Here is a 17,043-nt window from a genome sequence, read left to right as displayed (position 1 = left end):
GTATTTCATGTAAACTGTTTAGAATTAATTATAAAACTATTCGTACACTGTCAGCAATATATTTGGACTATATCAGCTATGACAAATGCATACTTTGGAAATTTTGATAAATTTAGTCAAAATTTTACTATCCAAAACTGTCTTTGCCAGTTTAAAAAGCTATGCCAGACACTTGATTGTATGATGGGGACCCTGAAAGAGCTACTCATCAATTACATTCCTAAAGTGCTCTGACTTCAGCAATCTGCACACAACACAGTATGCTGCAGTCTCAGAATACTTTACACAGGTTGACTTTACTCATGACAAAAAGTTTCCTAAGCAGATCAACTAGATAACAGCAACACTATAGACATTCTTATGAAGATACAGGCCTACAAACTCTATTAACAGCCTTTCCTTTTCCAGCCTTATTTGCCTAAGGGATAAAATGATAATGTTCTAATGTGGCTATAGTATGTTAGTCATACTATTCACCCAGATGCACTTACAGCTCTCCTTCGAACTTGCTTGCATTAAGGCTAACAGACAAACCATCTTATTCAGTTCAACATAACTCTGAAATACAGAATTTGATCCTGGTGGTATCTTACAATTTTAATTGTTGTTTGTATTTTGAACAGGTTTAATTTACCTGTTACCATAAAGTGTTGATAATATCTTTCAGCATGAACACTTAATAAGTGATGAACAACTTCCATTAAATTGCACTTCTGAATAAGAATCACATTGACTCAACGCTTCTATTAATTGCACTGGAATTCATCCAGAATTCTGCAACTGGATTCAATTTTTGTCACCTCACCATAGTCACTGAGATGTTTAAAAAGACTAAAAAGCAACTTTTAACAGAGTTTGCACCAACAAGTTACAATGGCTGCCTCTTGTAAATCCCCTGCTATTATGAACTGAAAGAATTGCTATTCTTATTGATAAATATAAATAAGTGTCGTGGTTTAGCGGCAGCTCAGCCCCACACAGTCGCTCGCTCACTCCCCACTGGTAGATGGGGGAGAGAATCAGAAGGGTAACGCTCGTGGGTTGGAATAAGAACAGTTTAATAATTAAAATTAAAAGAAACAACAGTAGAAATGCAATGTAAAGGAGAACAACGAGAGGCGCAAAGCCCCGGGGGAGGGGGGAAGGGAGGAGAGAGGGGGAACGAACCGCCGAAACAAACCGCACGCGCCACAGCTGCCCGCCGACCCGACGCCGCGCCGCCTCCGTGCTGCCACTGCCCCCCCTCAATATACTGGTCATGGTGTCACATGGTATGGAATGAACCTGCCATTGGCCAGTCGGGGTCAGCCGCCCCCACCATGGCCCTGCCCCTCCCAGCCCCCCCCCCCCCGCCACGCGGCAGAGCGCGGGAAGCTGGAAAGGTAGCTGACCCCCACAGTGAGGAGAATTAACCCCTTCTCAGCCAAAACCAGCACAGTAAGCAAGATGACTGAAACAATGGCCAGATTCATAAGATTACTTGAACATCTTTCTTTATGATCAGGGAAGATAAGGCATACTACAAATGCAGCTCTGCAAGAAACAGCATAATTGATTTTGGGTGCAGCTGAATCATAGGTAACTTATCCTAGAAAAATAGGACCACTGTTTTCATTACTAACTTGATCTTTTGCAGAAAGGAACAGATAAAACAGGATATGGCTGCATCTGCAAATTTCTTTGATAAGAACATAGAGCATACCACTGTTCTCATATAGGTACGACGTTACATCCTGGAAGGAGCAAGATGGACGAAAAAACAGGTAGCAAAGCAACAAAAAAGTCAAAAATGGGGAACTAAGATCCGAAGATCTTTATGTAAAATGAACCAGACTTGCTGAAGATAACACGAGATGACTCAACTGACTCAAGATCAGAACTGGAAAAGTCTCCAGGGGATCTTAACAGTTTGTATTAATATCTGATGAGAGACAGTAAAGGGACTCTCATTGGTATCCAGTGACAGGACAAGAGGCAACAAGCAAAACTGAAACACAGGAATTTCTATTTAAACTGAGGAAGAAACTTTTTCCCTGTGAGGGTAGTCAAAGATTAGAACAAGTTGCCCAGAGAGGTAGTGGAGTCTCCATCCCTGGAGATACTCAAAACCCAACTGGATACAGTTCTGAGCAACCTGCTCTAGTTCACCCTGTTTTGAGCATGGGGGTACGTTATGCTTAAAGCAGCACTTAAATTGACTTAAGCAACAAGCTGCTTCATCTTTCTTTGTAAGGAATCACTTTTTAAGGTATCACTTACATACTTCTTTCAAAACACTTTATAAACATCGCATTCTCAGAATTTCTTCTTCCTCATACACCTCAAATAATGTTGCATTCCAACTGTGGGTAACATTAATGACCAATTTCTATCCTAAAACATTAATGACACTATGCAAGTATGCAAGTTTCCTAGGAGCTCAAAGACAGTATATTCATGAAATGCAATGTATATACAAACTAATTTTGGTTCTTTTCTTGAGCTTGCTGTAAGTTTGAAAGAAATTTGTCTATTCATATATTTCTCTTTCCAAAACGTCACCTTAGACATGTAATTTTTTAAGGTTGTATTTTACAGGTGTACTGACATAAGTTTTTATATCAAATAACATCTCTCTGACACTACTACCTTTGTCATCAAATGTAATAGTCACTCACTTGCCAAATACAATCTTTCACATCTTCTGTAGGAATTGGAATCACAAGGAGATTTTGTAGAATAAAAGCAGCCTGAAAGAAAGGAAAGCATCAGCATTGTCATCTAGCCATCACAGTTCAAAAATACCACATCAGATTTAACAGCAGAGTCTACATATTATTCCATTGCTTTAGACATATGTTGAAAGACAAAGAATTTTCTTGTTCATGTTGGGGAAAAAAAATATTAGAAGGATATAACCTAAACCCCCTCAAACTTCACCTACAACAGACATCATTAGGGCATGCCAGAGGAGAAGGCTGGTAAGAAAAAGAGACAAGGAAGAGACGGAACAGAAATCACAAGGAAACAAATTTATTTTTTTATAAAATACTTTCATCACTGTTCCAGTACAGTCAATCCTGTTGAATGAGCATTACATAACAAGTAGTACTTGAAAAAAATAAACCCTTAGCAGAAAAACCTGGATACCCGTTTATGACCTTTCACTCTATCCTCATATTTATTTTAATTACTGTAAAATAATTGGGACAACATGGGGGACATATTGGGACACAGAGACACATATGTTCCAAATATTTTCCTTTCTAAATACATTGTATGTGTGTTTTTCTAAATTACATTACAAGCATTTCACATGCATATGTGGGTGGATAGAAACTGCTTTTTTCATAGCTTGTCAATCTTTTGTCATTAATTTGACTTTGGAGACTACTGCAGAGATCTGGAAGTTAAATAAAACAGTGAGGGTTGCTCTCCCAAAAGCATTTTGCACAAATAAATACAAAATATTACTTTGGAATATGTTATCAGTTAAGCAACAGAGCTGGGAAGAAACTAACCCCCTATTTGTCACAGTTCTTTCTTAGTCATCAGAAAAAAATAACCTTACAACTAAAGTTGACAGAAAGGTGCAAAAAAATGTGTACACAGTTTAAATACAGTATTACATAGCTCTATATGCTGTTCTACCAGAGTACACACTTTCAATTCTCATAAACAACAAAGAGATATTTACTATAGATCAGGTGATGAGTTCATGCTGAAGTGTTCATAAATAGAACAAAATAGCCATTAAAATCTGGACTGCGTGGGTAAGCCTTTGGAGTTTTTAAGCATTCACTTGTATTGTTTAGATAATTTCTGCTTTTATACTAGCCACCTGTAATTGTTGCTTCTTGAGTAATTGTAAATAAGAAGCTAAGCTTTTTTTTTAATTAGATAGTATTTAACTTACAAAGCAGAAGGTGCTGTGGAACATCAGAAAATAGATTTATAGAATTTAAAAAGAAAAAAATTCTTTTTTCCTTAATGAAAAAACACCAAACCTCGACAATCTAAGACAGGAGAAGAACACAAGAAACATACCTCCCTGCGTACCATGCTACATTCAGATTGGTCCAGAAGGATGTTTATCACTGTCCCCCACAGTCCTCCTGAGATGTTCTGGCAACTTTCTGCTAAAGCAATACATCCTATTTCAAGAGATGTAAGAGCTGATCCTATTCCAAGTGCTGTAAATCTGACCTAGCACATATAAGGACAACACAAAGTGATATTTCTTACAGTCATCAGCAACACATTTTTTACATTATTAAGTTGTATCAACTGAATCTGGAGCTTAAGGGAATAATTGAAAAAAGTAACAACCTCTTTGCCTATACTTCTCTGGCCCTATACTCATAATCAGAACTACATGCATGTAAAAACAACAGAATCAATAAAATAGATCTTTGAATACTTAAAAATACCAAGATAGTCTGCAATATTCTTCTCATTTTACCACTTAAAATAGTTCAATTTAGCAAACTCGTTCAAGATTTGTATCAAATACATTTGCTCTAAATTTGCAGCTCGTGTAAATGTTTCTGCTTTGCAGCCAAGTAACAGCAATGTCAATGAAATGAATCATGACCATGAGTGACTAATGAAAGCACAGAAGACAGAAGATGTAGGGAAGGACTTCTCAGCAGTTGTTTATATGGAAACATTCTCCCTACTTCATTGTTACTGTTATTTAGGATATAGTCAGTACATTTTAAATTATGCAAAACAGTAGTTTCAATATTAAATAAATGAAACAGTATAAATATTAATAAATAAAAATTAATAAAAATACATTTTTTATGTTTGCTTATTATATCTTTCTCTCTTAATTATACATGTGCAGAAAACTACCAAATAAGAACCATGCAATTATTTTTTTGATTATCATTCATTCATTTTGCAAATACCTCAGGGTCAAAAGATATCAACTTAACATTATATTAACTAACCTCAGGGTCTCTATCTACCCATAAAGGAACCAGCCATGCCAGACCTAGCTGACAAAGAACTTGTTCTTCACTGTTATCATAAGGCAAAGACCAAAGAGATATCCAGTCCTGATAAGAAAACAGAAAATAAATTATGAAATTATTTTATAAATCTTTCAATACCATGCCAGTCTACCCACAGCCTAAGCTACTGATTACATACTAAAACACTTTAAATGCACACAACACTGATATGCCAGGAAAACTATTTTGATTCTGCCTCTATAAATAAGTATTTAACCTGATGACTTCACCCAATTAATAAATTTGTGCGGTCTTCATAGAATTAGGACAGCAGTGATAAAGAGATATTAAATATTTTACTTGAAATACTGGGATAATTATTTCTATTCAAAATTTATTCCTTACATTTTTAATTTTTGCTTATTAATAATCTTTCTCTCATAATTATACATGTGCAGAAAACTACCAAATAAGAATGTGCAATTTTTTCTTTGATCATAATTTATTCTTTTTCTTCATACACGTGCCACATGATTAAAGTCATGCAGATTCCCACATACTACTTAGCTGCAGATTCTATGAAATCATAGTTGACTTTTCAAATTAATTGCTTTAGCTCCAGTTAAAAAAAACCAAACCCACCCCAAAACCACATACCTGCAAAATGCTGTTTAACCATGGCACTGAACAAAAAATGCATTAATTTCATAATGAATCATGAAACCTAAAATTTTATGTATGTGTCCTCTGACTGTCTCAGTCCTGTATATTTTTTACACAGTAGATGACTGATGTTTCATTTGGAGCAGCGTATTTTGCATGGATTTTCTCAATGTACACAATATTAATTACAAAAAGTACTGTATTTTACATCTTTGAATTTGGGGGAAAAGAGCTTTAAAATACAAAATTAAATACAAAGCATAGGTCAGCGAAGCACAACCAGTGAAATGATACCATAACAAACAAACAGAACACGGCAGCAATTCTAGTACACTCTAAGCATATGGTCTATTTCTTATGTACTACAAACATCTGTAAGTTAACTTCTGTTTACCAGTATGAGCTAAAGGATCATACGTCTGACTTAACAAGGTGGTTCTTTTAATAACCAAGAACCATAATGGTTCATAATACTGCTAACGAGCAAAAAAATAATTTGCTTAACTAGTTTTAGTTTCAAGTCATTAGACTGTATATTTTAAGTTAGTATTAATTTTTTTTTTTAATCAGTTATCCAGTGTATACCTCCTGTATAACACTGCTTGCTCAGAGGAAGAAGGCTAATTTTCTATTTCTTTATTCATAAGATTTGACACTGTATCACATGATTGTAAACAATGGCCAGTATTTAAAATTTCTGTGAGAACAGATGTTATTACTACAGTCTAGACAGTAACACTGCTGTACATACAGATTATGATTTGTAGCCACAAAAAAAAAAGTCACCTATCATATGCTACTGAACATATTATTCTACAAGACTGGCGTAATGAAAAAAACCCCAAAGATCAGTTCAAGTCCCCTCCTTCATCCATGCATTTATGATCTAATTCTTTGGAGCTGCAGTCTTCCTGCAGTGTAGTTAATACTCTGTATCCCTGCAATTTAAATAAATTTTGTCAGCACATATCTTGAAGGAGTACAGAACTGAAGAAATAGACATCTGGAATTCAGAGAAGCAGATATAGTGCTGTTTCTAGGTACATCTGTACTTGATCATACTGAACAGTTTTCACTTGTGGCTATCAGATATTAACAGGAGTGGATTTTAATTCTCAACAATGATTACACTAAACTGTTGAATTTGCTTTTCCTGCTTCAGGATGAAGGCCTTTTCTAAACACCCAAAAGTTTAGCTCTCAGAATATGCACATGGACAGCACAGGTATGAATTTTGCTAAGAAGTAATGAAAGCTCCTTTTATAAGTTAGATAATCATTCTTTCATGTATGTATATATTCTTTCACGTATACAGATACACACACACACATATATATAAAATAGAATGGTTTGGGTTGGAAGGGACCTTTAGAGGTCATCTGGTCCACCTCCACCTGCAATGAACAGGAACATCTTCAACTTGCTCAGAGCCCCGACCAACCTGACCTTGAATGTTCCTAGGGATGGAACATCTACCACCTCTCTGTGGGCAACCTGTGTCAGTGTCTCACCACCCTCATGGTGAAAAATTTCTTCCTTATATCTAGTCTGAATCTACCCTCCCTTGGTTTTAAACCGTTACCCTTTGTCCTGTCACAACAGGCCCTGCTAAAATGTTTGTTGCCATCTTTCTTATAGTCCCCCTGTAAGTACTGAAAGGCCGCAATAAGGTCTCCCTGCAGCCTTCTCTTCTCCAGGCTGAACAACCCCAACTCTCTCAGCCTGTCCCCATAGGAGAGGTGCTCCAGCCCTCAGGTCATTTTTGTGGCCTCCTCTGGACCCACTCCAACAGGTCCATGTCCTTCTTGTGCTAGGGCTCCAGAGCTGGACGCAGCACTCCAGGTGGGGTCTCACCAGAGCAGAGCAGAGGGGCAGAATCACCTCCCTCAACCTGCTGGCCACGCTTCTTTTGATGCAGCCCAGGATACAGTTGGCCTTCTGGGCTGCAAGTGCACACTGCCATCTCATGTCCAGCTTTTGATTCACCAGTACCCCCAAATCCTTCTCTGTAGGGCTGCTCTCAATCCCTTCATCCCCCAGCCTGTACTGATACTGGGGGTTGCCCCAGATGATGTGCAGGACCTTGCTCTTGGCCTTGTTGAATCTCATGAGGTTTACATTGGCCCACTCCTTGAACTTGTTCAGGTCCCTCTGGATGGCATCCCATCCCTCAGGCACATCAATCACACCACTCAGCTTGGTGTCGTCTGCAAACTTGCTGAGGGTACTACTCGATCCCACTCTCTGTGTCATTGATGAAGATATTAAACAATACTGGTCCCAATATGGACCCGAGGGATACCACGTGTGACCCAACCTTAACAATGCTATGATTCCATCTGGGCATTGAGCTGTTGAACACTACCCTCTGGATGCAGCCACCCAACCAATTCCTCATCCACCAAACAGTCCATCCATCAAATCCATATCTCTCCAATTTAGAGAGATGGATATGTTGGGGGAGCATGTCAAAGGCCTTACTGAAGCCCAGATAGATGACATCCATATCTCTTCCCCATATACACAGACATATGTGTAATGTTATCTGTATAAGGCTGTTATCTGTATAAGGCTGAAGTAACAATGATGTTATAAATCCTTAAATTTATTCATCCTACACAAAATCCTGATTTGTCATTTTTACAAGAAAAAAATTATACCTTATTCTGAAAGAAGGCCTTTCTAAATCCACAGAATTATTTGCAGAATAATTTCACTAAGGCTAGAACTGAATCTTCATCTGTCTTGTATACTATACTCTATCCTATTCATTTATCTAACATGGTATACTAAATGAGATTACCTTTTTTTTTACTCTTTTACTATCTGTTGCCACGTAAGACATCTTCCCTCACCACATAAGAAAATCTATCATTTAACTTTAGCAGTTAAAATATAACTGTGCATAGCCCTCACGAATGACAAGATAACTACAACTGTAACGCACTCACCGTATCCTTGGCTTGAGCCATCATTTCATGAGATAAGTGAAGCAAGCAAAGAACTGTGCTTTTCGTAACACCTTTTCCCATGAAGGACATAGCGTTTCCTCCCCATTCAACATAAAATGATGAGATGACCTAGGAGTGGGGGTACAGGTTCATGGTAGTTTACTGTAAGCAGTATACAGGTAGAGTACAAACTGTCTTACACACTACTAAATTATAAACTAATGAAAACACTGCAGATTTTTAGCTGAGTTTTAAGAATTTATTTATTTATGAGTCATTTGGTCATGTGATCGTTTCCTATACAGTTAAACCTCTGAAGATCAGTGGTGCTTTTTGCTTTTTCAAATGAAGAATGAAGTTGAGCTTAATAATACGCACAATATTGAATAGAAACACGAAAGTTTGTTTTTGATGGAAAAAGTCCATTTATTACACCGAGTTTTTTATGCTAATTTTGGAATTAAAAATATATTTTATTTTCAAAATTTTGTGTTCAGTAAAAAGAGTAATTTAGATCTTTTATCGTGATTTAAATTGGAATAAATATATCAGATTTTTATATGAAATGCTAATGAACAGAAATAAAGGTCACTGGAACATAACATAAAACAAATTCTCTAACCAAATATCTAACCATACACATTAAACAAAAAAAGTGTGCTGTTTTCAACAAAACATGCCCCAAAGTATTTCTTAATAATCTACAGGCTTACACTTCTAGATGTATTTTTCTCTCCAAAGCATGGCAATTTAAGCCTCTCCATTTTTGGTCTTCTCCTTTCAGTGTCCCACTCTATAGGAATTCCTTCAAGCTCACTTTCTCCCCTCCCCCCAAAAAGAAAACTACATTTACTTTCATATTCAGGCCAAGTAAGACTGCGTAATTCTTCTGCACATAAAGTTTATGCTCTACTAGTTGATTTCATTCCATAATCCTAAAAATGATAATGTCATTAGTTACACTGTTCTTTGCAAGCATTCAAACCAAAAGCTAAGTTATACCATAAGCTACTTACCTCAAGAAGACCTATTAAATATTTCTTACAAATTGTGAAAGGTTCAACTGCAGCAGAATAGGTACTCCAGCCTGGAAGAGCAGTAACATGAACCATTCCTCGTAATGTTCTCTCCAGCGAAGGAAGTCCATAAAAATGTGGTGCATCTGTTAGCCTTAAGCATTGCAGCAGCTTCAGAGCCAACTCAGTTCTGAAAGAGCCAGCAAGTTCCAAGCCCTCTCTGGTTTAAATGTAAAAAAAAAACAAAAAAACAAAAAAACAAAAAAAAAACACCACACAAAAAAACCAAAACAAAATGAATCATTTTACAAGAGGTCAATCCCTCATTCTTCTTACTGTTAGTCTATGAGTCTCAGCATCTCAACTGGTTACTATTGCCTTATGCACAGAATAACATGGAATTAAATTTGATTTTTCTAGCTTCACCCAGGTTCTGAAAGCATAATATTGCATCTTATTAAAACAGGTTGCTTAACCAAAAGTGGACGAATGAGAAATAACTCTAATTACTAAGGAGCATATTAAATAAAGAGCAAGAGATTGAAGACAATGGATAACAATGAGAAGAGCCACAAAGGTTAGGAGCTATGCTTATGTTTTTTTCTGGTTCAAGAGATAAGTTTTAAAATATTTCCTGCAAAACACCATCAATCTAGAATTCAGATAGAAAATACAGGAGCGTAACATATAACTAGCAGGGATTTCTAGAATTCTCCCTTTTCCAGTGTGAAAATTTTTAGAAAATTAATAACTGCATGGGAAGAATGAAGAAGGTAACATTTTGAAAGTATCTTTATAGTTACATTGCGGCACATAAATAAATGAATATTACCTTCAGCTGCAATTTAGTATCCCTTAGAATACACTTGGACAGAGAGTTCAGCATGGGAAGATGTTATATTAGAAACTCAGAGGAAAAAACTAATAGAAATTAATTTCTGTGTTTGCTTGATTGACAAAAAGTTTGGAACTCCATGCTGGAAGTAGCTGCCCTAAACAATCACTAATGTGCACTGATATACGATATTAGGCCAAAAAGGAGTTCAGTGAAAATAAAGAGTTGTTGATATTTCAAATGTTTAAATGTTTTACTTTGTTATAAATAAACACTATAAAATCAACCAAGTTATCATCTGCCCATGCAAATTTCCAGCAGTGAAAGAGAAATAGCCCATCTCCTCCCTGTAATCAGTTTAATTATCATTTCACAGAATGGTAGCAGTTGGAAGGGACCTCTGGAGATCATCTTGTCCAACCCCACTGCTTGAGCAGGGACACCCAGAGCAGGGGGCACAGGAATGCATCTGGGCAGGTTTTGAATGTCTCCAGGGAAGGGACTCCACAGCCTCCCTGGGCAGCCTGTGCCCCTGCTCTGTCACCCTCACAGGAAAGAAGGTTTTTTTCATATTGAGGTTCCAACTTGTGCCCATTGACCCTTGTCCCGTCGTTGGGCACTAATTTGCTGAAAAAGTGATCACTAGTACATACTCCTCCAAGTTTCCTGGTTAGTTTCCTAATTTTACTGCGAAAAGGCCTATACAATGTTGATCTTGACTTCAAGAGAAGTATATTCTGGTTTTACAGTTTAAAATTATTGAGTCATGATGTAATAATATTCAAATTCTGAGATACAGCAGCAGTAGGTATTACGATCCCCAGTCAGAATTACATGGACAGGTCCATTTACACTGTACCTGTCAGTCAGTGACATGGAACAAAATAACAGTTTGTTAAAATGACGAACGAGTTCTTTATCCAGTTGCTGCCTGACAGCAGTCTGTACTTCATCTATTTCATCCCGCACTTGGGATTCCGATCGCACCAGGAGACCCAAAAGGGATTTGGGCTTCTACGAGAGAAGAATAAAAATACAGTCACATAATGCATTGTTTAAATCCTATTTTAATAACCACAGTAAAGCCATTTTTCTTTTGAGAGCTTACAAATCACAACACATTATAAATCACATATTCCATGATCGTTTTACTAAGAAGTATTTTTGTAAAAAGCACAGTAAAAAATTTGTACAAATGCCAATTATTTGAATCTGGACTCTACTAAATGCCATAAAAGAATCTACTGTTAAGGCCTTTAAAATTTCCTGGCATTAAGCCATGATACAGTGTATTATGAAGCATGAGAGAAAAATCGAAGTTATATACAGCAACAACCTGAAATAAGAGATCACAACAGAAAATACATAGTAGAAATATTAGCTAAAGATGGATCTTGTATGTGTTAGTTGCTTGAAAAACTTGAAATCATTTGAAAAAAAAATTTTATATTAATATACGGAATGGCCCACACTTACACAATTTTATAGGATTTTATAGGATTCCCAGTTTGCCAGAAATTGAAGTACCTGAACTCTACAAGTAATCAAAATGAAGTCTACTAGCTTTTTTTTTTAAGATTGTATTTTGAAATGGGAAAATGCAAGTGCGTGCAGACTGTACTTCATGTATGATATCCTTTATAGGACCATGAATGATCTCGCACGTGGGCAGTATGCCTTTGCTTTATGAAGAACAATACTTTTCAAACTTCTAAAACTGCAGCCATCACTTTTATCCTTGGCATTTAACTATTGTTTTTATACAGCAAGATTGGATTATTTTATTTTGACAAATACAATAAAAGTTGTTTTATACTGCTTTATGATGTTTGTTTCCTGTTTGTTTTTATACTTTCCAACTTTACACATCTTAAGTGAACAGTATTGGATAGAACAGATCTCTCAAATAGAAAGGAGAGAAGGAAATTTGCTCTTGTTCAAAGTTAATTTCCCCAAACACTAAAACCATAGCACTGACCACAAAGTAGCAAGAGGTGAATACCCCAAGATCTGCTATTTCTTGCTTTTGTTGAGAGAAGTCATTTTCCTTGAAGAACTCACCAAAAACAACCCAGCCAAGCAGTTCACAGTTATATAATTTCTTACAGTCTACAGCTAACTTCTTAGGTATATTCTTACATTTTTAAGCAATGATTTCAGGATCCACTTTAGATGGTCTGACTCCAAATCTGATGTCTGCTCTCTAAGCAATTTGTTTAACAACCGTAGGACATCTACTAAAAGCTTCTCATCCTCCACAGAAGCTGGAAGCACTTGCAGAAACCTGCAATGCAAACAAAAATATTTAACTTCATACTCGTAGCATGTTAAAAGAGTTTAAGATCTCAGCCTAATGGGACTGAAGTCACCTGCAAATATAGTAATATACAACTATTGTATTATTAAAATAAAATATAGATTAAATATGTGTATTACATATATTTACATATAGCAAATATGGAATTATATTCATTATATATATCATATATATTAAATTAGATATATTTGAATACTTTTAATCTATTGGTTAAATTATTATACTTATATACTATTATTTATTTCTTGTGTATTGTAATAATATAAATTTTTATGCATATTAAAATGTATTTACTTCTAATAAACATGGAATTGCATACAGTAAAAGGTAGAAAAATCTGAACAGGGCCACAGACAGGAAAGCAAAAAGGTAATTAGTTATTAAATGCTAGCAATTAATAATAGTAGCAAAGCCTACCTATGCATTTTAAATAGAGCATTCTTATTTTTAGCTGGTTTTCTGTATGTACATTACAGAATCACATAATCATTGAGGTTGGAAGGGGCCTCCGGAAGTCACCTGGTCCAACCCCGCTGGTTATGCAGGAGCCAGTTCCTCAGGATCATGTCCAATCAACTTTTGAATATCTCCAAGGTGGGAGACCCCATAACCTCTCTGGGCAGCCTGTGCCACTGCTTGGTCACCTTCACAGTAAAAATTTTTCCTGATGCTCAGAGGGAACCTCCTGTGTTTCAGTGTGTGCTCATTGCCTCTTGTCCTGTCACTGGGCACCACTGGAAAGAGCCGGGCCCCACCTTCGAATATTGTGTTCAGTTTTGAGCTCCTCACTACAAGGAAATTGAGTTGCTGTAACATGTCCAGAGGAGGGCAACAAAGCTGGTGAAGCGTCTGGAGAGCAGGTTTTACAAGAAAAGGTTGAGGGAACTGCAGTTGTTTAGTCTGGAGAAGAAGAGGCTGAGGGGAGATCTTGCTGCTTTCTACAACTACCTGAAAGGGGTTGTAGCGAGGTGGGTGTTGGTGTCTTCGCCCAAGTTACTGACAGGATGAGAGAAAATGGCCTCAAGTTACACCAGGGAAGGTTTAGATTGAATATTAGGAAAGATTTCATTACTGAAAGAGCGGCAAGGGATTGGAACAGGCTGCCCAGGTGCCCAGGATGGGTGGAGTCACCATCCCTAGAGGTGTTCAAAAAACATGTAGATGTTTTTTAAACCAGGGCATGGCTTAGGAGGCATGGTGGTGTTGGGTTGACGGTTGGACTTGTTGATCCTAGAGGTCTTTTCCAACTTTAATGATTCTATCATCTTCTTTATACCTTCCCCTCAGGTATTTACAAACACTGGTAATATCCCCAAATCTGAGCCTTCTCTTCTCCAGGCTAAGAAGTCCCAGCCCTCAGCTTTTCCTCACAGGAAAGATGCTCCAGTCTTTCATTATCTTTGTGGTGCTTCATTGTGACTCTCTCCAGAACGTACACGTCTCTGTTGCACTGGGGAGTCCAGAATTGGACAGAGCACTCCAAGTGAGGCCTCAGCAGTACTGAGTGGAGGGGAAGGATCACCTGCCTCAGCCTGCTGGCAACAGTCCTCCTAATGTAGTCCAGGTTAACATTAGCCTTCTTTGCCGCAAAGGCACATTGCTGGCTCATGTTCAGCTTGGTGTCCACCAGGATCCCCAGGTCCTTTCCTAGAAAGCTGCTTTCCAGCTTGGTGAGCTCCACCATACAGTGGTGCCTGGGGTTGTTCCAGCCCAGGTGCAGGACTCTGCACTTCCCCTTGCTGAACTTCACTGGGTTCCTGTCAGCCCACCTCTTCAGCCTGTTGAGATCCCTCTGGATGGCAGCATGACTCTCCTCCCAGTTTTGTAATAAACAAAATCACTGAGGGTGCATTCCACCCCAGCACTCCAATAATCAATGAAGATGTTGAACCGAACTGGACCCAGTATTGATCCCTGCGGTACACTGCTAGTTACTGCCTTCAAACTGGACTTCTTGTCACTGATCACCAACCTCTGGGCCCAGCCATTCAGCCAGTTTACCATCCATCTTACTGTCTACTCATCCAGCCCATACCTCATCAGCCTTTCCACAAGGATCTCATGGGAGACAGTGTCAAAAAGCCTTCCTGAAGTCAAGGTAGACGATATCTACTGCTCTACTCTCATCTACCAAGCCAGTAACTTCATTTTAGAGGGGTATCAGCAGGCTGGTCAAGCATGACTTCCCCTTGGTGGATCCATGCTGACTACTCATCATCTTCTTGTTGATGTGCCTGGAAATAGTTTCCAGGGTTGGCTGGCTCCACCACCTTTGCAGGGATCAAGATGAGGCTGACTAGCCTGTAGTTTCCTAGGTCATCCTTCCTGCCCTTCTTGAAGATAGGAGCGACATTTGCTTTCCTCCTATTCTCAGGCACCTCTCTGAATCACCTTGACTGATCAAAGCAGACACAAAATTACATCAGCCAGGATACACACACGGGTGCATCCCAGCAGGAACCATGGACTTATGAATGTCCAGTTTACTTACGTATTATTCCCTAAACTGATCCTCTTCCACCAACAATATGTCTTCCTTACTCCAGACTTTCCCCCTGGTCTCTGGGGCATGGGATTCCTGAAGGCTGGTCTTGCTAGTGAAGACTGAGGCAAAGAAGGCATTCAGGACCCCAGCCTTTCCCATGTCCTGTGTCACTGGGACCACTGCCCCATTTAGCAACACAGAAGCTCTTCTTGTTGCCTTTGACATCCCTCAACAGATTCATTTCCAGGTGGGCTTTTGGCTTTCTTAACTATGCCTCTGCATGGTCAGGCAATGCCTCTGTATTCCTCTCCAGTTACCTGTCCCTACATCTACCCTCTGTAGACTTTCATTTTATCTTTGAGTTTTGCCAGGAGCTCCTTCTTCATTCATGCAGGACTCCTGGCATTTTTGCCTCACTTCCTGTGCAATGGCATGGACCGCTCTTGAGCTTGGAGGTGGCAATCACTGGATATTAACTAGCTTTCTTGGGCCTCTCTTCCTTTCAGGACCTGATCCCAGACTCTACCAAGCAGGTCTTTAAAGAAGCCAAAGTCTGCTCTCCTGAAATCCAGTGCTGTGACCTTACTATTTGCCCTCATCACTCCTCTCAGGATCCTGAGCTCTACTACCTCATCATCACTACAGCCAAAGCTGCCTTAGACCTTCACATCCCTAATGAGCCCTTGCCTGTTTGTGAGCATTAGTTCTAGCAGAATACCTCTTCTCATTGGCTACTCTGTCACCTCAATCAGGAAGTTGTCACTGATGGTCTCCAGGAACCTCCTGGATTGCTTATGCCCTGCTGCACTGTCCCTCCACCAGACAGAGGGAACAACTTATATAGATATATCAGAGGTGCATAGACAATCAATTCCATAAATTTGAAAATATCAAAACTAAAAAATTTGCAATTTAAACATCAATCTTTAATGGATTGCGGTGGTCAATATGCTTACCTGTTTATTGCTTTTTGCCAAACAAAGCTCTTCAAAGTGGTTCCACAAGATCCAGAACTGCATTTTAATGCAAGTCTGTCATTCAGAACGTAAAAACTAAGCCTAGTGAGAGCAGCCCTAACATCCCTGTGGGATACTGCCTGAATGATTGAATTAAGACAATCCTGCAGTCCATAGTTCGTGTGGGTTATTTTGAGTATAAGAATATCTTCTGAGGATAGTTTTAGCGAGTCTAAAAATCTGAAAAGGCATAAGAGAAAAATCATTTATAGCCAGTATTTTTATAAACTATTTCAGTGACTGCAGACTCCTCCACTTCCCAGTCCAAATGAGAAAACAAAACAGAAATTGCCTTAAAAACTTCCTTTTTGTTAACTAATCCTTTCTCCTCCTTCTTCCCTACCTCCAGAAGACCTATAACCAACAAACCACCCCACCACATATAAAATCCTGAACTGTTTGGGTTCTCTGGAAAAACGGCACCTTCCAAAAAGTTACTTGAAAGGTGCTCTTCACATTGTTTATAATGAACTTTTTCTCCACACTACTGTAAATGTTGGCCAGTTGGAATATACCACTTTCCTGTTTTAAGAGATTGCTTTGGTTTTGCCTGGAGGAACTGACAACGTTTCCAGTTGCTCAGAACCACACTATTTTCTATTAAAACTTGTAGGGCACCTTAAAGGACACAAGCAAAAACTGAAAAATTGTCCAGATGGACAGAGCATTTCATTCGTATTAAATCAAGAATCTTTTAAGACATTGAGTTCTGTACACAAAACAGTCTCAGAGAGAAATGATCCGTAATCAAGAGCCAATCAAAGGATGCAAAAGGAATTTTCTTTATTATCTACCATAACTCTTAGTGTTACCATTAAAAATA

General features: G+C 38.2%; 1 protein-coding gene across 4 annotated transcripts in view; it reads right to left on the bottom strand.

Annotated features, from left to right (window-relative positions):
- The window catches only part of RTTN (rotatin), an 88,979-nt gene that overhangs the window by 36,108 nt on the left and 35,828 nt on the right, over positions 1-17,043 (bottom strand). For 2 of the 4 annotated variants that reach the window (XM_075084594.1, XM_075084595.1), the window contains exons 25-32: positions 16,161-16,400; positions 12,542-12,686; positions 11,262-11,416; positions 9,568-9,787; positions 8,552-8,680; positions 4,935-5,042; positions 4,027-4,185; positions 2,658-2,729 (exon numbers count right to left, since the gene is read on the bottom strand). In XM_075084594.1, coding sequence (XP_074940695.1) covers positions 2,658-2,729; positions 4,027-4,185; positions 4,935-5,042; positions 8,552-8,680; positions 9,568-9,787; positions 11,262-11,416; positions 12,542-12,686; positions 16,161-16,400 — 1,228 coding nt within the window. The remainder of the gene's footprint in view (positions 1-2,657; positions 2,730-4,026; positions 4,186-4,934; positions 5,043-8,551; positions 8,681-9,567; positions 9,788-11,261; positions 11,417-12,541; positions 12,687-16,160; positions 16,401-17,043) is intronic. The other 2 variants (XM_075084592.1, XM_075084593.1) reach the window with 2 other exon arrangements.

Source organism: Phalacrocorax aristotelis, chromosome 2 (genome assembly GCF_949628215.1).
Source record: "Phalacrocorax aristotelis chromosome 2, bGulAri2.1, whole genome shotgun sequence".
NCBI lineage: Eukaryota > Metazoa > Chordata > Aves > Suliformes > Phalacrocoracidae > Phalacrocorax > Phalacrocorax aristotelis.
The sequence above is the reverse complement of the archived record's forward strand: the minus strand, read 5'-3'. Positions and strand labels throughout refer to the sequence as shown.